This window comes from Octopus bimaculoides, chromosome 1, assembly GCF_001194135.2.
Source record: "Octopus bimaculoides isolate UCB-OBI-ISO-001 chromosome 1, ASM119413v2, whole genome shotgun sequence".
Classification (NCBI taxonomy): domain Eukaryota; kingdom Metazoa; phylum Mollusca; class Cephalopoda; order Octopoda; family Octopodidae; genus Octopus; species Octopus bimaculoides.
Genome location: NC_068981.1, coordinates 192,562,828 through 192,584,327, shown reverse-complemented (window position 1 = coordinate 192,584,327; position 21,500 = coordinate 192,562,828). Strand labels below are relative to the sequence as shown.

At 36.8% G+C, this 21,500-nt stretch overlaps 1 protein-coding gene across 1 annotated transcript in view; it reads right to left on the bottom strand.

Moving 5' to 3' along the window:
• Positions 1-21,500, bottom strand: part of LOC106871609 (stabilin-2) — a 68,702-nt gene that overhangs the window by 13,992 nt on the left and 33,210 nt on the right. The window contains exons 19-32 of the mRNA XM_052973009.1: positions 21,187-21,364; positions 20,219-20,306; positions 18,546-18,698; positions 17,290-17,385; positions 16,557-16,700; positions 15,749-15,882; positions 13,678-13,789; positions 12,942-13,031; positions 11,206-11,301; positions 9,061-9,153; positions 6,818-6,946; positions 5,898-6,026; positions 2,460-2,600; positions 302-344 (exon numbers count right to left, since the gene is read on the bottom strand). Coding sequence (XP_052828969.1) covers positions 302-344; positions 2,460-2,600; positions 5,898-6,026; positions 6,818-6,946; positions 9,061-9,153; positions 11,206-11,301; positions 12,942-13,031; positions 13,678-13,789; positions 15,749-15,882; positions 16,557-16,700; positions 17,290-17,385; positions 18,546-18,698; positions 20,219-20,306; positions 21,187-21,364 — 1,626 coding nt within the window. The remainder of the gene's footprint in view (positions 1-301; positions 345-2,459; positions 2,601-5,897; positions 6,027-6,817; positions 6,947-9,060; positions 9,154-11,205; positions 11,302-12,941; positions 13,032-13,677; positions 13,790-15,748; positions 15,883-16,556; positions 16,701-17,289; positions 17,386-18,545; positions 18,699-20,218; positions 20,307-21,186; positions 21,365-21,500) is intronic.

The window sequence follows — 21,500 nt, the reverse complement described above, 5'->3', positions numbered from 1 at the left end:
ATATATATATAAAAGCAACAGTAACATCCACCCCTAGGGGTCAGCCACACTTAAGTGGCAATATACTACACTTTATCGTGCAGTTACTGTTAATACTTCATTTAGAGAATTAACATTGCTTATATATATATATATATATGTATACACACACACACACACATACATACTTGCATACATATATATACACACACACACACACACACACACATACATGAACAGATATACTACCATGCACGCCACATGATTTTCATTTGATGCTCTAAAGCTCTTATTTAAAGAAATGCATCTTTGATTTACTTACCGTCGCATTCAGGTCCATAATATCCATAACAACAGGCTGGTGTCTGGAAATAACATTGATGATAATGATAATAATAATAATAATAATAATAATAATAATAATAATAATAATAATAATGATGATGATGATGGTAAGAACATGTATGATAATCGACATAGCATGCCCCAGAGACAACAGGATCAATGTGAAAGAAGAAGAAGAAATAAACAACTATGACGAATTGAAGTGGGAAATACGAAGGTTGTGGTCAAAGAAGAGAGTAGACGTGTTACCAATAGTAATTGGTGCACTTGGAAGTATCAGCACTCAACTACCAACATGGCTGAAAAAGATCAGTACAAATGTGAAGGTAGAACACCTACAAAAGTCAGCATTGCTTGGGACTGCAGGAATTCTTTAAAGGGTTCTTGAAGCATGACCAGTAAAGAAGTGTCACCTCAGTCTGCGGGCTGTGGACAGATGACACTTTTCATCATACCCAGCAAAATAAGCTGTGAGTTTTTCATATAATAATAATAATAATAATAATAATAATAAAATACAGTAACCATAAGAGCATCACAGCAAACCACAGCACGTACCCAAGGCACACAGAGCTGCGCTCAGTAGTGAAGTGAAAGCACGCTATAAAAATAAAACTACTGAATAATAATAATAATAATGATGATGATGATGATGATGATGATGATGATGATGATGATGATGATGATGATGATGGATGAAGAATGGAGAACATTAGAAAGAAACAGAAGGAGAAACAGTTAAAGAGAAATAAAGGTCACTCAAAGCCAATCATTGCAGACGAATGCCATTTCGGCAAAAATAGATGAAAGCACAGAAAGTGCTGAGTGCAGAGTAAGAATGAAAAAGAGGAATCTGTTCTGCACGTAAGGTCTTATAGTCCTTTGGCACAGAGGAATATAGATGCAAACACCACTGTGTAGTTATGGCACTTCACTGAAACGTACGGTGGAAAAGAAGATTAAGAGTAAGAAGAAAATAGTGTCAACATCAAATAGAGAGTGTAATAGAGAACAATCAGTTTAAAGTCTTAAGTAATTTTACTGTACAGACTGATAACAAACTTCATGCAATCAACCAGATATTATCATTCTGGACCAAAGGGGGGAAAAAAGAGTATGTCATCATAGCTGTGGCTATACGTATATACATATGGTATTTCTGATGTAAAATTCATTGCATTTACCACATGTGATTTTATACACCACATAAGATCATAGACATATATTTTCAACATCAATCAAGCAGTTGTGTATGATGCTGTTTTTTATTGGTTCATTTTTAGTTAGGAGCCTCTTCAGGGAGGGTTCAAAGTTTGTTGGTCGTGTATTCAATCCCTCTCGATGGATTGCCTGGTGGATTACAGCAGTAATCCTTTTCTTACCATGTTTTTTGCTAAAATACAATGCCTTTGTTGTAATTATTTCAAAAATAATAAATAATTTAGTAAATGTCCTTTGTTGTTATAAAAGTGGTGCAAGGCAGTGAGCTGGGAGACTGATTAGCATAGCAGACAAACTACTTAGTGGCATCTTTTCTGCCTTTACGTTCTGAGTTCAAATTTCACTGAGATCAACTTTGCCTTTCTGGCTATCATGCTGGTGGTACGTAAAAAACACCATTTGAGCATAGTCGATGCCAGTGCCACCCAACTGGCCCCCATGCTGGTGGCACGTAAAATGCGCCATTTCAGCATGGCTGATGCCAGTGCTGCCCGACTGGCCCCTGTACTAGTGGCACATAAAAAGCACCCACTACACTCTCAGAGTGCTTGGCATTAGGAAGGGCATCCAGCTGTAGAAACTTTGCCAAATCAGATTGGAGCTTGGTGCAGCCTCCTGGCTTGCCAGTCTCAGTCAAACCATCCAACCCATGCCAGCATGGAAAACAGACATTAAATGATGATGATAAAGTACTGAGGTTGACATATATAATTGCTCCCTCCCCTCAAAATTGCTGGCCTTGAGTCAAAATTAGAAAGAATTATTAAGCTGGTTGTCTGGAACATAAAGTAACATAAAATTTTGATAGTTTTGTTTTTTTATTCAAAACACTTTATAACATGAAGTTTGTGTCACTGGACTGAGGGTGATCTTAAATGTGTTAGTGTCAAAATGGTTAAGGAGAAATAACTTACAACTTTAAGCCTTCGACACAGTGCTGTACATCCTAGTAATTCTCCCTCTGGGGTTTTATAACTGCAAACATGTTTTAATACAGCTACTTTATGATATTCTGGTGGACAAGTGAATTCTTCATCGCAGGATATACAAGAAGTCTAAAAGAGAAATATCATTAATGTAGCAAATTTAGCTGAAGGTTACAAGTTGCTTGATATTTGATCAAGTAAGGAGAGGATGTAAAAGAAAGAGATGGCGTGATGCAAGCAGGTCCCCTGGACTTTACTATCCACAAGTCCTTGGACTCATAGGGCTAGTTATCTGGTTTCTTTGGCATATATAAGTGGCCAAGATCACAACATTTCCCACCCTGTTCAGGATGCCAGTCCATTGTAGGGTGACCCATCTACAGCTGAGTGGACTGGAGCAATGGGAAATAAAGTGATTTACTCGTGGATACAACGGACCTCCCAGTCTAGGAATCAAAATCAATGATCTTGTAAATGTGAGTACAACACCCTATCACAAGGCTACATGCCTTCATGATGGTGTGATGGTGTAAGATAAAAGATTCAGGACAGAAGAAAAGACAAGGAAAACTTGAATACAATGAATTCCTTAGAAAATTACTATTTGTAAATCTCACAATGAGAGATATTCAGTAACAGTACCTTCAAGTAAAGATTATTTGCCAACATAACATGGCAGTCCTGGTTTAGGACTAATGTTGCTGTAATTCAACCCCAGGAGACATCGTCTCCAGCTGGCTATACGACACGATTTGTGTCCTTATATATAGTGGGGGTGCTAGATTCCCTTGTTCGAAAATATAAGGACACAGATCATGTCATATAGCCAGCGCCAGCTAGAAACGATGTCTCCTGGGGCTGAATTACAGCAACATTCGTCCTAAACCAGGACTACCATGTTATGTTGGCAAATAATCTTTACTCCAATAAATTCCTTTCCTTGAAAAATCGACAGAACTCAAGGGTGTCTGAAGAGCTATAGGAAATCTCATGATTTAAAGTGAAGAAAGTAATGTCAGATTAGATATTGCCTCATAAATATTATTTGGAGTATTATGACAGCAACATTACTTGACAAGGTGTACATCTCAGAGATCAGAGATCAGGGAGTCTCTCTTCAAGGTGAGCCACTACTTCATGACATTGAGAGGTCATGGCTTTGATACTTCAGTTATGTGGTTAGAATGTCACAGGAATGACTCACAAACTGGACTCTTCAAGCTGAACCAACTGGCAGAAGACTTAGGAGTAGATTAAGAATGAAGTGGCTGGATAATATCCATTGTCTTATTTGGTTATGTTTGGGAATCTAGTCAGAATGCTTCTGATTATGAAGGAGGTGCCTGAAGACTCTACCCCCAAGACCCTCCTGAGAATAAGGAACAGAGAAAATGGATAGGAGGAATATTATAACAAGAAGTAAAGTAGCAATCTGTATATATCAACAGCAAGATATCACTTGTGATCTGGAGGGAGGGGTAGCTTCTACGTGGCCACTTGAACTGCTACAAATAGTAGCCAACTCATGCTCAAATCACAACCTTCTATCATGGTACAGTGCCAGGCTATTCAGCACCTTAGACATGCCCACAAATGTTTCCATATTTTTTCGAAGTTAACTTCTTGTTACACCAACTGAAAAATGCAGTCAAAACTTGGAATTAACTTAAAAACTATAAATTTATAGTTTTGGGATCTTTAATTGCTCTGACTAAATCCGTTACATGGGGAAATTTGAAATGTTTCATGTCAAATCATGTGACATGTCATTACACCACATTACTCTCCTGTCTCCCAATTTCGCCTCTACACCTATCCTCTATCCTCCTCTGCTCTTGGGGAAACCCTCCCTGACCTCTTTGCTACTAATTTTTTTGTTTTTTGTATTTTCGTTGGCTGGATACATACTGTTTAATGTGTATAAACATATGTATGTGCAGTGGTGAGCTGTCCAAACTCTAACATTTGCTTAACGCCTAAAATTTTCATAAATAGCTTTCTGAACTAGAACAACCATAGCTTCTCTATTGGCGATTCCAAATTCACTGATAAAAGTAAAACTTTATTCAAATATCTCTTCATTAATATCAAAAATATGGTGAGCTGCAGAACTGAGAGCATGCTGGGCAAAATACTCAGTGATATTTTGTTTGTCTTTACGTTCTGAGTTCAAATTCCATTAATTTCAATTGAATTGAAGTTAACAGATTTTATAGTTTTGGCACTTTTTAGAGGTGTTTGTAGGTGGTCTTAGAGCAAGAACTGACCTTTTCTGTTTTCTTTCTATAATAAAAATTAACGTTAACTGTTTATCGATAACTTCCATTACATTAGGAAATAATTGACTCATTAACAGTTATCAGAGTTAACTTTTTGGTTAATGGATTAACAGTTAACAAAGTTAACTTTTCAATTAATGGTGCCCACCTTTGCTCAAATACCACAAAAACAAAAAAAAGAGTTTAGATGGCAGATTTTTGTAAAAAAAAGTCTTGTTGATGCAAACCACCAAAATCTCTTTGTAGTTTGTTTAATCTGATATATTCATTTGTATGTATGTATATAATGGAGACATGTGGCTTAGTGGTTAGGGTCTGGTGATTGTAAGATTGAGGTTTCAATTCCTGGACTGGGCAATACGTTGTGTTAATTCTACATTGCTGCATTCTCCTCAGCTGACAAAAATGAGGAATCCTGTGACAAACCAGCATTTTATCAAGGGGGTGGGGGAATGTACACACCACAGAATCTGAGAAACTGGCCTTATGAGCCTATGGCTTGAGAAGGACCTTTGATTTGCTTTTTTTGTTTTGTTTTTTAATCTATGTATGTATTAAAAATACTGTGAAAGGGAATGAAGAGAGTGGAAGAAGAACAGGTACTCCTCATCAAAGAAATGCGCACTCGATGGAAGGAAAAATCATCAGCACTGGCAGAGAGATCCTTCAAATGCAGTCACTGTATGCGTGACTGCCACTTCCTTGTGGGCCTGTACAGCCACAACAGATGCAGCATCACCATCAGCTGCTGACATGACTTCTTTGGGTGCAGATCCATGGCCTCTCGAGACTGACAGATGCCTACTACTACAATTGAAGCTGACCACTAACAGAGTCATGACTGCCCCAAACATGTGAGGGTAAAGGATAAGGACCCAGAAGGGTAATGGGTAAGGACCCCTTTCAGTCGTGAATGACTATGGGATTGAACCTAGAAAGTTCCCCTCTGAGGCACACATCCAGGCAAGGCTGTTCATAGAAGACCAACAGTCGCCTGTGTATACAGCCTCCCCTCTCCATGCCACCGATGTTATCCAAGGGAAAGGCAAAGGCTGAGACAGCTTGGCAACAGCGATGTGTGAATATACAACAGCAATATAAGTGTGTATTTATGTACATATGATATAATGTGAAATACATGACAAACCTTGTTGGTCTCCATAACTTCATTGTCACAACGATGTAATACAGGCACAAGACAGCCATTAATGATATGAATTATGCCACCAACTGTGAGGACATCCATCAAGGTAATGCTGACATCATTCACAAATACCTGACAAAAACAAACATTTATTCACCTTGAAAACTGTTCACAAATTTATTCCTAAATAACAAAAAGTGGGGAAAATGGTAAATTTTCGCTGTTGCATTTATCTTTTATCTTTTACTTGTTTCAGTCATTGGACTGTGGCCATGCTGGGGCACCACCTTGAAGGCTTTTAGTTGAATGAATCAACCTCATTATATCTTTCATCATTTACTTGTTTCGGGCATTGGACTGTGGCCATGCTGGGGCACCACCTTGAAGAATTTTTAGGTAAGCCAGAGATGATCCCATTGAGGTGGGATCCAAAGGGTTTGCAGGCCAGTCCCTCAGCAGTACCAGTTTTGAGGTCCCTGTAAAGGGTCATGCATTACCTTCCCTCCAAAGAAATTCTGGAATCCAAATTTCAAAAGTTCAGAAGATTACTCATTTTATTTTTGTAGATATGTTGAATGATTTAACAATTTCAACCTTCAAAATTATTTTAAAAATTCAACAGAAAATGAGGATAAAGAATTTTGTAGAAAATTAATGAAAGAGAAAATGAGATGTAAGTGTGTGTGTGTGTGAGAGAGAGAGAGAGAGAAAAGGAGGTGTGTGGGAGAGAGAAAGAGAGAGAAAATGAGATGTAAGTGTGTGTGTGCGAGAGAGAGAGAGAAAATGAGGTGTGTGGGAGAGACAAAGAGAGAGAAAATGAGATGTGTGCGTGCGTGAGAGAGAGAGAAAATGAGGTGTGTGGGAGAGAGAGAACTCATTAAAAACCTAAATTATAATGAGCATTACTGTTGTATAAGACTAACCTTATGTTCTTGAGTTCTGAAGATGAGCTGATGGAGCTGCCCCAGGCTGGTCTTCACTTTTAATCCATTGGTCATTGAGGCTGACATCAGGGTAAATGGTAAGATGTAATAAGAGAGAACACGAAAACCCTGTAAAAGACAGAAATGATGTTATACATGCATATATATGCATGTGTGTGTGTGTGTGTGTGCATGGAGAGCTTTGAGGTCAATCCTGACACCTGGAAAATGTAAGTCCAAGACTGCCCTACCTGGCAAAGCTGCACCCACAGAGGGGCCATCTCCTACGAACAGAACAGGATTGCAGGGATACAAAAAAGAAATGTGAACTGCACCAGTCCAGAGCTGACTCCTTGCCTTCAGTGCTTGCAGAACAGCAGTGCTGAACCAATGGCAGAGCCTTCTGAGCTCATATCACATCATTCCCTTTCCTCTTCTCCCAATTGATGTCTTTGGTCATCATTGACAATGACAGATGTTCTAATAATAACGTATAGATGTCATTATCACCAACACAATCATCATCATCATTGTCATCGAGCATCTGTGTTCTGTAGCAGAGCTACATATTACATAGTAATGTGTGAGTCGATCTGCACAGCAGATGAATATATCGATGAGGCATCTAGCCTCGCTTTGATACACTTGCCTTGCTTTGATACAGTAGCCTCGTTCTGAGACACTAGCTCATTCAGTGCTACACTGTAGAAGTTCACCAGTTCCTGCCAGCTTTTGGTCAAAGACATATGTCCTCTCTGTAGCTCCACGCACAAGTCTCCCATGTGGACTCACATGTCTATTCACTTTGACACGAGATATAGTTCATAAACGAAAATATTTTATCACACACACATTATCAAAATGACTGTTCTCATTACACACATGCATACATACTGTAATGTAAATATTATATCTTACTTCTTTCAGTGCAAAAGCAAAAATCAAAACTTTCTTTGAAAATAAACACACATGTTTTTGTATCATACTATCTGCTCCCACCACAAATGGTGAACATAAAAATAAACAATATATTTATACACAAAAATGTCCTATAGTGATTCATACTAACTGTTTTTCCATTTAGTAACACACACTTGAATGGCCAACGACAGCCGCTATAGTTCCAGTCAGAACGATTTTGATGGTAGGATAAGATCTGATGGGTTCAAGGACTTCATAGTGCTCCTCTCTATATTGGTGTGGTTCCTATTGTTAGATACCTTTCCTAACACCAACCACTTTACAGCATGGACTGGGTGTTCTTCTTTCATACCACCAGCATTAGCAAGGTTGCCATGCTGTTTGTGAGATTATGAGCCCTGAGACAGGTAGCAGATTTATGCTAAGAGATGAGGGGTTACAGTATAAGAGAAGGGGCTACAGTAGAAGTATGTAATATATGCAAATATATTTTTATCATAATCATCATCATCATCACCACCACCACCTCCACCATCTCCATCATTTCAAGCTATTCTTTTCCATGCTTGCACAGGTCATACTAAACTCCATTAGGGCAGAGTTTCCTATGGTCAAAAGCCAAACCCGATGTGCAACCTTCGGCTGTTTGCAAGTAAGGTAATGTTTCCTCATGGCCAGATAAGTTTTCATGGAAGATTGAAAATGGGGGACACCCTTTGTGGTGTGACAGTGATGTTCTTTTAAAAGTCACACAATGTCAGATCAAGAAGACACTAACACATACACACACACACACACACACTCACAAACACAAATGCATACACATACATGTACATATATACATACATGCATACATACATATCATTTAAGTGTATATACATGTGTCTAGACATGCAACTATATGCATGAGAATACACACATAAACAAACATACAAATCTGCACTGACTCTAAATACTGCACATATACACACACATACATGTAAAAATGCCCTGTTATTGTTGTTGAAATCCCAATGAAGGATCTAGATTAGAAACCAGCTCTTTCCCTATTGGTAAGAAATTTTGAAATAATACTGAATAATCACACACGCACACAGACACACACACAATGGTCTTCTTCCAGCTTCTGTCTCCCAAATCCACTTCCAAAGAATTGGTAGGCCCAGGGCCATAGTAGATGACACATAGCCAAGGTGCCACTCAGTGGGGTGGAACTGAACCCTGAACTCTATGGTTGGGAACAAAATTTCTTAACCACAAAACCACAATTCAAAACAAAAAATAATAAATCACAAAATTTGAAGCCTAAAGAATTTACTTACAAGTTTTTGACTGCAATCCTCCATGACATTCTTATCAGGCACAAACAGGGTGTAATCATCCATATCCTCCAGTTTATCAACCAAGCCATTATCCTATTTTATAAGCATCATATTATATTATTTAAATGCCAACTTAACTTTTGGATTACATTTAAACCAACCCTATCTAGCCCCAATATTCTACCTGTTTTATGTTTAAAGCTGGTCAGATCAGGCCTTTCACGTTTACCCTACAAATTCATTCTAAAAATAAACAATCACATCATCAAAATCTCAGAGTTACAAGATAATGAGGATTAATTCAAAACTGGTATCAATAGATAAGCATTAAATTTAAGAGCAATAATCTGAATGTTAAAGGGTTATTATTAAACTTTTTTTTAATTAATCAGACTGTCACAAACAAAAGAAAATGAGTTCTTCTTAAATAATTATTTTAGAATTATATCACAATTTTAACAAAAAGTCAAAATATTTTATCTGTCATTATCACTAGATTTGAACTATTAAGTCTGTTATTCCAATAATTCTATTGAAATTAATTGAAATTTGCTTCAATTAATTTTGAAAATAATGAAGAATTTAATCAAAAAACCTTGTCAGCATAAATACTGTGTTTGGAAAAAAAGTGAAATTTTGATGGAAGATTTAAATTTAGATCACTTTAGATCTTTTTGTTACCATATTTCTGTTGAAATATACTGCTTTTATTTCAATTAATTTTGATGATGATGAAGAATTTAATAGACTAACTTTGTTGTTATTTATATGATGTGGAGAACACACATGAAATTTTGATGGAAGGTTATAATTTAGACCATTTTAGAACAGGAAGGCTATATCGTAGAACCAGGGGTAGTCTTAGATTGGTATCAAATGAGTTAAATATCATAGGATAGCATTTATGACATTCCTGTTTTAAATGTAACATCACTGATCATGACAATGGTATTAAACAGCAGTAGATTCTTAGATCTGTTGAGGTCCAAAATACACAACAGAAATTGACAAATCTCTAAAACACATATAATATGGAAGCCAATGTGGGAGTCCCTAGTGATCCACTAGAAACCTTCAATTCACACTTTAATGCCTGTAAACAAAGGACATGTCTGGAATGGGTTTATTCAATCAGAAACCAGATAGGAACAACAATATATTATGCATGGTACCACTCTTTTGATACCAACCTACCTGACTCAGCCTCTTATTCTGGACACAAACTTCCTGTCCTAAAATGATCTAAATTATAATCTTCCTTTGAAATCTCATGTTAATTTGTTCCACTTGACAATACAAACTTATTTTGCTAAATTGTTTTTTATTCTAATAATTTAATTGAAAAGCAAAACACACATTCCATGAATTTTTTCAGACTGTAATTATCTTCCATCTACAAGAAATGTGTTGCTTCATATGGTATTTAATTAATAGATTTGAGGTTTTGTCAAGCTGATGATCTCTAAAAAGAATGAAATACAGCTATATAGGATTACTACTGACCAGAAATTTCAAGAACTTCATAAAAAGTAAACAAAACGAAAAATAAAACATGTGAGTTCTCTGCATGTTTTTCCTTGTGATTCATTAATTTCAAATTCAAATTTCTAATCCTGCCAAATATTTTGAAGAAATGATTATCTCCCCTTCCAGGGGAAGACACATATTAGAAAGGAAGTATATTTTATCAGAAAGATGGTAACAAAAGGGTTAAAGCAACTCAGCAACTGAAAGAACACAATGCCAGTTACTGAGCCTTCAGTTAGCCCTGATTGACCAGATCTATAATGAAAGACAATCCAGCCATGATCATCCCATCTATGCTTTTCTCTATGTGTAGAGCTACATGATCATTTGTGTTCTTCCTTTTTTAAGACGACTGAGTGTGAGTCTGGGAGATTTGGTAGCTATTTCCAGCTGGTGAGGCAAACAATGTTTAAGAGCAACTATTTTGTTGCTATTTAAAAAGTTTGTAATCCAGTTTGGTTATTTGATATTTGAAAGTGGGTTTATTTGAACACATCACTGGTCAACTCCAGGATCAACTGTCCATGTTGTTATTTACCCTGTCTACATATGAACCTTTATAGAGTTGTAGAATACTAAATAAAAAAAAAGAAAGAAAAAGATGCAGAAAATATTTACTAGCAATGCTTCCGAAAACGTAGAATATTCTGGATGAGCAGAAAAATATTCCGATAGAGATGGTCTCTCCTGATTTTCTAGGAAAGGTTCCAGAACCTAAAAGAGAAGGAAGAAAACATTTAGTTTTAAAGATTTCACATAGGTGCAGGCATGGCTGTCTGGTAAGAAACTTGCTTCCCAACCCCATGGCTCCAGGTTCAAACACATTGCATGGTAGCAACAAACATGATGAGGACAAGTATTCGTCAAATGTAAATAATGTACATAATTCCTCATCTCTTAAATATAGAACTTTATAATCTTAAGAATAATGTAACAAGCACTGCTGATGCAGTAGGACTTGGTACTGACTTATAAAAACATTTAGTATACTTCATAGTATATTGTGTTTGCATAACAAAGTGCCACATACCTACAAACCTTTAATATATGTGCTTGATCACTAAATCCACCAGTTTTTTTATTCTCTCTCTGTTTATTTTCTCTTATTCCTTTCTGTTGAAGAGCTTAGGCTTGAAATGTAAAAGACTTTCTCACTTTCCCGAGTGTCAAACTAATAGACCTGCTTGTTGTTCATACACCTGTCTTTGTCTTTTGTTTTTCTGTAAATTTCAACTATATTTTCTTTCACTTGATAGTTGATGCCAACAATGGTCAATTCATGTTTCCCCAATATTCCTGATTAATTCATGGTGGACTCTCTTGTCATAAATGACAGATGAGGGTTCTGCAGCTGCTTGCTAAGCAAACTGCACAGATGATTTGCTTATAGAGATCAAATGCTAGAGCTGTACATTAGCTCATTCCCTTCATCAAATCAACATAGGTGCAGGAGTGGCTGTGTGGTAAGAAGTTTGCTTCCCAACCACATGCTTCTAGGTTCAGTCCCACTGCATGGCACCTTGGGCACGCATCTTCTACTACACCCACAGGCCAATCAAAGCCTTGTGAGTGGATTTGGTAGATGGAAACTGAAAGAAGCCCATCATATATATATATATATATATGTATGTGTGTGTGTGTGCTCCTCTGGCCCCTGTGCCAGTGGCATGTAAAAGGCACCCACTACATTCTTGGAGTGGTTGGCATTAGGAAGGGCATCCAGCTGCAAAAACACTGCCAGATCAGATTGGGGCTTGGTGCAGCCCACTGGCTTCCCAGACTCCAGTCACACCGTCCAACCCATGCCAGCATGGAAAACAGATGTTAAACGATGATGATGATGACGATGATATATATATACACACATATATATATATAAATACATATAAGTGTGTGTGTGTTTGTGTCTGTGTTTGTCCCTACCACCATCACTTGACAACTGACATTGGTGTGTTTACATCCCCGTAAATTAGCAGTTCAGCAAAAGAGACCGATAGGATAAGTACAAGGCTTACAAAGAATAAGTCCTGGGGTTGATTTGTTCAACTAAAGGCAGTGCTCCAGCATGGCTGCAGTCAAAATGATTGAAACAAGTAAAAGAATAACAGAACTACCTATACTGGTGCATGATGTGCCACATGTCAGATGTTGAAGTGATCCCAAAGCAACATGAAACGAATACAAAGCATTGCCTGGTGCTAGAATGGAAACCATAATCCTGTGACTGTCTCTACAGGACTCTAAACATTAGACCATGCACCTTCACTGATTAATTCATCAAAATTATATGAATGTAAATCTTCTGAGAAGGGGAAAAAATCAATCATATTTGTATAATTGATTATTGATCTTACCTGATCTATTATATGGATGTAACCATTGCTAGAGAGTAAATCAGTTTGAATCATGACTGCTGATGTTTCTCGTGTTGTCACCATGACGTCCTTTAAGAAGAAAAGAAATATTGGAATGTTAAAAGGTCAATGAATATTAGTAAATTGGTTTTGATTAGAAATTAAAACATTTTATTGGGTGATGGATTGGAAATTGAGCAGAAAACTCAGGAATTGATTATTGAACTTCAGGAATGAAAGGTTTAGTTGACAAAGCAGTGGTATTAGATGATGTGCGCGTGTGTATGAGTGTGTGTGTGTGTGTGTGTGTGTGTGTGTATGTGTGTTTGTATGTGTGTTTGTGTGTGTGTGTGAGAGTGTGTGTGTTTGTGTGTGTGTGTGTTTGTGTGTGTGTGAGTGTGTGTGTGTGTGTGTGTATGTGTGTTTGTATGTGTGTGCATGTGTTTGTGTGTGCATATGTTTGTGTGTGCATATGTTTGTATGTGTGTCTGTGTTTGTGTGTGTGTGCATGTGTTTGTATGTGTGTGTGTTTGTGTGTGTGTGGGTTGGTGGGTATCTTTGTGTTGGTGTGTCTTTATGTGTGTGAGTGGTGGTGGTGGTGGCGGTGGCAGTGATGGTAGTGGTGGTGTTGGTGGTGGTAGTATTAGTAGTAGTAGTAGCAGCAGCAGCAGCAACAGTAGTAATTCCTTTAATTATTTAATACTGAAAATGACGAAGGTTAAAGAATTTTGTTTACTGTTTCGTTTGTGACGATCATGACATTGAAACCTGTCATGGATGTCTTAAATTCTTCTTGGTTCATTTGCTGCAAAGTATCCATGCTGTAGCTGCCATTTAAAGTATGGAACCTGTAAAACATGGGACAGAAACTTGACATTAATTCTCTCATTTGTGGCAAAGCATTTAAAACATCAATCTGAAGCATGTATAAACATCTTCATCATCATTGTCATCATCATCATCATCATCATCATCATCATCATCACCCGCGTTTTTGACATCTACATTTCCATACCTGCATGGATCAGATGGAAGTCAGTGAGGCAGATTTTCCTGTCACCTCAGATGCTTTTTCTTATTGCAAGCCTTCAACTGTTTCTAAGTAAAGTAGTCTTTATTGAACGCTGACCTTTGAACACTGACCTTTGAACACTAACCTTTGAAATTTGTTTTCACTTTCTTGACTTTATATTCCTGATACTATATTAGAGTGCTAATTATTTGTGCTGTATAAGGGGATAATTATCATATTTATTTCTTCATTATATATATACATATATATGTATGTATGAATGTATGTATGTATGTATGTATGCTTGTATACATACATATGTGCCAGTGGCATGTAAAAAGCACTCAGTACCCTCTCGGAGTGGTTGGCATTAGGAAGGGCATCCAGCTGTAGAGACCTTTCCAGATCAGATTGGAGCCTGGTGCAGCCTCCTGGCTTGCCAGTCCCCAGTCAAACCATCCAACACATGCCAGCATGGAAAGCGGACATTAAAGGATGATGATGATGATGATATATATACGTGAGTCATCTAAGAGTCCATAAGTCAGGATTGTTACCTAACATTCCATTGTATTCCTTGTGCGAAATTGATTGGTAATATCAGCCATGATGGATATATAGTACCTGTACATTTTGGATGATATATATATATATATATATGTACGAGATTTACTATCCAGTGTTGCCCAGTAAAGTATTCACAGTATATCTTCACCTTCTGATGTATTACATTTAATTTTAGGAATCATGACAATATCATTTTTTAATGCACCAACATTGATCTTTGCTATGATTAGATTCTTGTACATTACTTGTACAATCATCCATGTTCCATTGCAAAGCCTTGGAGGATCTAAGTTTCTCATTGAAATTATAGGAGATCCTCTCTTCAATTCAAGTTTATGTGGTGGTAATCCAGTCAGTTCAAGTGAACCAAGTGATCCCCGTGTCTTTCCATATGGCTTAATTGATCAGTATTTGTTCTTGTATGTAATGTTGTATTAAGAAAATTAAAGCAAAACAACAAAGAGATTACAAGTGTCAAATAAATGAAATAGAATAAAATCTGAAATGATGAAACAATAAGTAATCTCTGCAAAATAGATGTTTCTCTATGTCAGTGTGTGTACATCAAAAAGTCTGTTTTTTTTTTCTTAGAGAGTAATAAAGAGAGAGCGTGAAGATTATGTGTGTGTATATGTCAGAGGTAGCGTACGTGTGTTTGTGTTGATTCACACGCCATGACATTCATTATATGTGTGTATATTCTGTACATGTGTATGTGTGTTGATGTTACGGAAGCCATGTTTATTTTCGTCAAGAAATAACAAACAAAAATTGTGTTTAATCGTTTTCATTGATAAATAGAGGTCCAAATATCACAAAACCTCATACTGCTCTACATAAAGTAAGTATGAAAATATATAGATAAAAAAATTAAGATAAAATATACTATTTCTAAGATATTTCAGGAACAAACAAACATCTTCTAGAGTTTTAGTATTATTAAGATGTATGTATGTATTTGTGTGTCTGTGTTTGTCCCCCAACCATTGTTTGACGACTGATGCTGGTGTACTTATGTCCTCATAAATTAGCAATTCAGCAAAAGTGACTGATAGACTAAGTACTAGGCTTACAAAGAATAAGTTCTGGGGTCGATTTGTTCAACAAAAGGTAGTGCTCCAGCATGGTCGCAGTCAAATGACTGAAACAAGTAAATGAATAAAAGAATAAAAAGAACAATCTTTTTTATAAAGCAACAAAAAGAAAATATGTCAGAGACTTTACTCACGCAATTAAATCAAGGATATTAGATCGTTCTTGCCAATAAGAGACTGATGCACGCTGTTTAAATTTCAGTACAGCAATATTATTAGGAGCTAAAAACGTATACTTTTCATTTTCTTCCCAGAAATAAGTAACATCCTGCAAAGAAACAATGTATTTCTATGTTACCAGAAACAACTTAGAATTCAAATTTGATGACTTTTTCCCCTCCAGTTTCATTGTTTGGTAAAATTCAACCAGCCATAACTCACAGGTACATCAAATGGCTTGGTAATGTGCCATGATTTTCTTGCTTTAGGTGCCTCTGTTATCACAAAATTTATCTCCATATGAGACAATGGGGAGATGATCGCAAAAATTAAGAATTCTCCAAAGACATACCATTAAGGAAAAGGACCAGTTTATTGTCTGGAGATAAGAGGATAGTTATGGATACAGAGCTGGTTGTAATTGCTATTTGGAAATCATGACACATCCTCTAGAGGTAGAAGTAATTCTGAAAAAAATCAAGAATTTATGTTGTATGATATTTGATATATTTGTATTTGTCTACATTGTTCAAATGCATGCCAAAGGCCTTTCTGAGTTTTTTTTTCTAAGTTCATTTTTGCTTATATGTACATGTGTGTGTGTGTGTGTGTGTGTGTGTGTGATGATGATGATGATGACAACAATGACGGTGATTTGCTTAAATGAACTCTGTACTGAGTGTGTCATATAAAGGTTTAAAAAAATCCCACCTGCTCAATGGCCTGGTGTTTCACCATTTGGATTTTTTTTTGTTTTTAAAGTTATTTCTGAAAGTTACTTACCTTGAGCAGATCAGAGAGTTCTGAAAGATCCGGTTGATTTCGTATTTCTCCCATAATTGTTGAAAAACATGATAATCCTTCACCAACATAACCAGGACGACATACACATTCTCTTTCACCGATGCCAGTCATTTCACAAAGTGCCTGATTCCAAAAGATATAACACTGGAAGATGTACAATTCTATATTTGTGAGATGAGAAATTTCTATCATGTACACCTGTTTGCATTAATCAGAGTGATGTCATCAGCTTGATTGTTGCTGTCATTATGTTTCACCTGTTGTACACTCCAGTCTTTTTCAGGTGTCTTGTGTTGAACTCAGTTGTTGTATTGGAATTTTTAACCTAACCTGGAAACTGAAAGAAGCCCTTCGTGTGTGTGTGTGTATCTATGTATACAAAATGCTTTGTGGCATTTCATCCATCTTTACATTTTTACATTCTGAGTTCAAATTCCATCAAGGTGTATGTGTGTGTGTGTGTGTGTGTGTGTGTGTGTGTGTCTATGCATGTGTACATGTGTGGGTGTATGTGTGTGCATGTGTGTGTGTGTGTGTGTGTGTGTGTGTGTGTAAACTAGTTACATTTGTCCAGTACTTGATTGATATTTCAATATAACAAGCCTACGGAGAAACTACTATTAATCTGTTAATATGGTTTTGAAAAATGCACTCTGTAAACAATGATGTCTCGTAATAAGGAAACATTTCAAATTCTTCAAGTTTTACTTACATTGTGATGGCAGCCTCCATTGTTGATCTTACAGGGATTTTCAGGGGTACAAGTTTTGCCATCACCAATGAAACCATCTTTACAAATACACACAGACTGAAAGAAAATTAAATCAAAATTAACAAGTGACGGGGGCGAGTTGGCAGAAGGTTTATCTGACTGACCAAAATGTTTTGTGGTACTTTGTCTATTCTGTTACAATCTGACTTCAAATTCCGTCAAGGTTGGGTTTTACCTTTCCTCCTTTCAGGGTCGATAGAATAAGTGCTACTTGAACAATGGGACTCAACATAATCAACTAAATCCTCTCCTGAAATTGTTAGCCTTGTACCAAAATTTAAAGCCGTTATTAAACCAACAACTGGGAGATAGTAATGATGTGTTCCCTTGCTTCTTTCCCTGCAAGGTGGAGTGGCTGCCTCAGTGAGTGATGATGGCTATTCTCCATGGCAACACTTTTGCAATCATGTTTGTGAGGAACAACTAAACACCCCATTTATTCTGGGGTATACAACCCGTTACTCTCCCCCATCTTCTGCTGCTTAATCCCTCCCCCTTTTTTTCTTTTCCTTTATTTCCTTGGTGTGGTAGTCATAAGTTTTTGTTTTTTCTTCTCTGATAATTTGGTTTTTTATACTTTTGATGTTTTTTCTTTCATTTTCTTCCTGTAACAATATACTCATCATCATCATTTAGCATCCATTGTCCATGCTGGCATGGGTTGGACGGTTTGACTGGGCTGGTAAGCTGGAAGGCTGTGCCAAGCTCCAGTCTGATTTGGCATGGTCTTCTATGGCGGGATACCCTTCCTAATGCCAGCCACTCCGAGAGTGTAATGGGTGCTTATACTATTAATAAAAACAAAGTTTAACTATAACAAGAGTAAAAATGATAATCCTTTCTACTAAATATTTTGGGAGGGGACCAGTCGATTACATCGAACCCAGTATGCAACTGGTACTTATTTTATTGACTCTGAAAGGATGAAAGGTAAAGTTGACCCCGGCAGAATTTGAACTCAGAATGTAAAGACAAGCGAAATACTGCTAAGCATTTCGTCCAGTGTTCTAACAATTCTACCAGCCTTATGTGTGCAATGATACTAATGACAAGAGATAAAAACTAATTAAATATTCTGTGTCCACTGTGTTTTATGCTATTGACCAAAATTTGGCTTTGCTTTGGATTGTTTCTCATGCAAAAGAGTTGGTCTTTTGCCGTTTTGATAGAATTTATATAAACTTTATGCAACTTACACCACCTGGTCCACTAAGCTGACACTCGGCATTTGGGTCGCAGTCTCGGTGCAGCATACATATACGTGCCACATGACAATATTGGCCATCGCCAACCCAACCTTCATTACAGGTGCAATTGTTTTTGCCAGGACCAGTCTTCGTACAGGTAGCCTACAATGCCAAACAGAAATGAATTATTTTAAAACATTTCCAGAAACATTTTTGTCAGGGGAAAATTTGCTGTAGGGAAATTTGTTCATTATTTACATTATTTACATTTGACGGATATTTGTCCACATTTTTGTTGTTAACACCTTTTGACTGATATACCCTCCACATACCTATCCACCACTCCCAAAAGCCAGTTTGATCCAAAATTTTGACCACCATTCTTTATTTATTTGCACCCCACCCCCACACACACACACACATTCAGCTTTTCACATTTATTCATTGCTTTTTTTTCTTTTAACCGTCTGCCACTATTCATCTGTTTTTAGCTTTTGTTTTTTTTTGGAGGGGGGGGGTGATTTCCAGAAACATTTTTGTCAGGGGAAAATTTGGTGTAGGGAAATTTGTTCATTATTTATATTATTTACATTTGACGGATATTTGTCCTCATCTTGTTTGTTGTTAACACGTTTTGGCTGATATACCCTCCAACCTTCATCAGGTGTATTGGGGAAATTTTGAACCATATTCTCATTCCTAAGGTATTTTTCGATGTTATTGTTATTATTACTATTATTGATAATCAGGCCACTGCCTGGAATTGAACTCGGAATCTTGGGGTTAGTAGCCTGTGCTCTTAACCACTACACCATATACCCGTGGGCAACTATGGAGTGATTTTTTGGGCTTATAAGAAATTTTGCTGTACTGGAAAATTCACCAGATTAAAACATGATGAGATCTTTTAAAATGTATGGCAATTCCAAACAATGCTGCACAAATAACATGCGTTTTGCTGTGAATGTTCCTATAGGCACAGGAATGGCTGTGTGGTAAGAAGCTTGCTTCCCAACCACATGGTTTCAGGTTCAGTCCAACTGCATGGCACCTTGGGCAAGTGTCTTCTACTATAGCCTCGGGCCGACCAAAGCCTTGTAAGTGGATTTGGTAGATGGAAACTGAAAGAAGCTCATCGTGTGTGTATATATATATATATATATATATATATATATATATATATGCATATGTTTGTGTGCCTGTGTTTGTTCCTCCACCATCGCTTGACAACCGATGTTAGTGTGTTTATATCCCCATAACTTAGTGGTTCAGAAAAACAGACCAGTAGAATAAGCACTGGGTTTGCAAAGAATAAGTCTTGGGGTCGATTTGTTTGACTAAAGGCAGTGCTCCAGCATGGCCACAGTCAAATGACTGAAACAAATAAAAGAATATGACAAATTTTTATGATGAATTTTCCTATAGCTTAATTTATTATGGAAAATTTTCCTATTGCGAAAATGTTTATGCCAAGAATTTCCTATAACTGCAGGGTGTCCACAAAGTCTGGGTACATGGAGTAAATAATATTATAACATAAACAATTAAATATAAGAAATAATAATTTCTTAAAGTATGCATTAATCCCCATGTACTTAGACTTTGTGGACACCCTGTATTTTAAAAGTTCAGGTGTGGTCATTGGAAATAAATAAAGCAGTGAAATTTGGATGTCAACTCACTTGTTCGTGACATATATTTGGATTTTTACAAGGGTCAATCTCTGTACATTGGTTTCCATTACCTTCATAGCCAGGCCAGCACAAACATCTGAAACATATTGAAATATAACCATCTATGACATATCGTACTCTTCAACTGGCACAAAGCCACGCCCCATCAATACTTCTCCCCACCTCCCAGTAGAGGGAGAGTTTGTCTTGCTAGATACTTGGCAACCCTGTTGGTGATGGTGCCACATAAAAAAAGCACCCAAAACACTCTATAAAGTGGTTGGTGTTAGGAAGGACGTCCATCTGTAGAAACCATGCTAAAACAGACAGTGGCATCTGTAGTAAGTTATTTTACTAAATTCTTTGTTATATTTAAAATTAATTGAAAGAAACACAGGACATCTCAACAGAAAAATGGTGACAAAAGGGTTAACAAATGATTAATTTAACCCGTTTGATACCAACTTGGCTCAAACCACCTCTGGCTCTGTGTACAAATGTCTTGTTTTCATAAGTTCTCAGTTAAAATCTTCCAGCAAACCTTAATCACAATTTATGTTCTTAACATCATTAGCTTAATAACTAAGTTATTTTACTAAATTCTTTGTTATATTTAAAATTAATTGAAAGAAACACAAAACATCTCAACAGAAATATGGTAACAAAATGGGACACAGTGTCTCGACCAGTAATTGACAGGAAGACAGGAAGCTGACTGAATTGTTAGCATGCTGGGAAAAATACTTAGTGTCATTTTGCCTGTCTTTACATTCTGAGTTCAAGTTCTCCTGAGGTTGACTTAGCCTTTAATCCTTTTGGGGTCAATAAAATAAGTACCAGTTGAACACTGGGATCAATGTTCGACTTGCCTACTCCCTCAAAATTGCTGGCCTTGTGCTACAATTTGAAATCAATGGGATAAGAGTATCTAAATTTAAAAGAGAAAAGGAGAGATAAAATGTGTAATGAATACAAACCTGATTTCATTATTTTCAAGACATTCAGTGACTGCTAGACATACAGAAACTTTCCCATTGCAACTGGTTATTTGTCTATCACAATTTCGTCCTTTAAATCCTACTTGGCAACTAGATTTCTTACATTGTCCATTGCCATTAATGCCACTGTCACACTCACCATAACGACACGTACATTCTGCAAGTTGAAAAATAATGAGATGTTTACATAATCTCTATTGATTAATGACCAACATAAATATTGATTAGATATTGGTTGCTTGGTCGCTTGCTTGCTTGTTTTGTCCAGCTGTGCTTTACATTTCATATATATA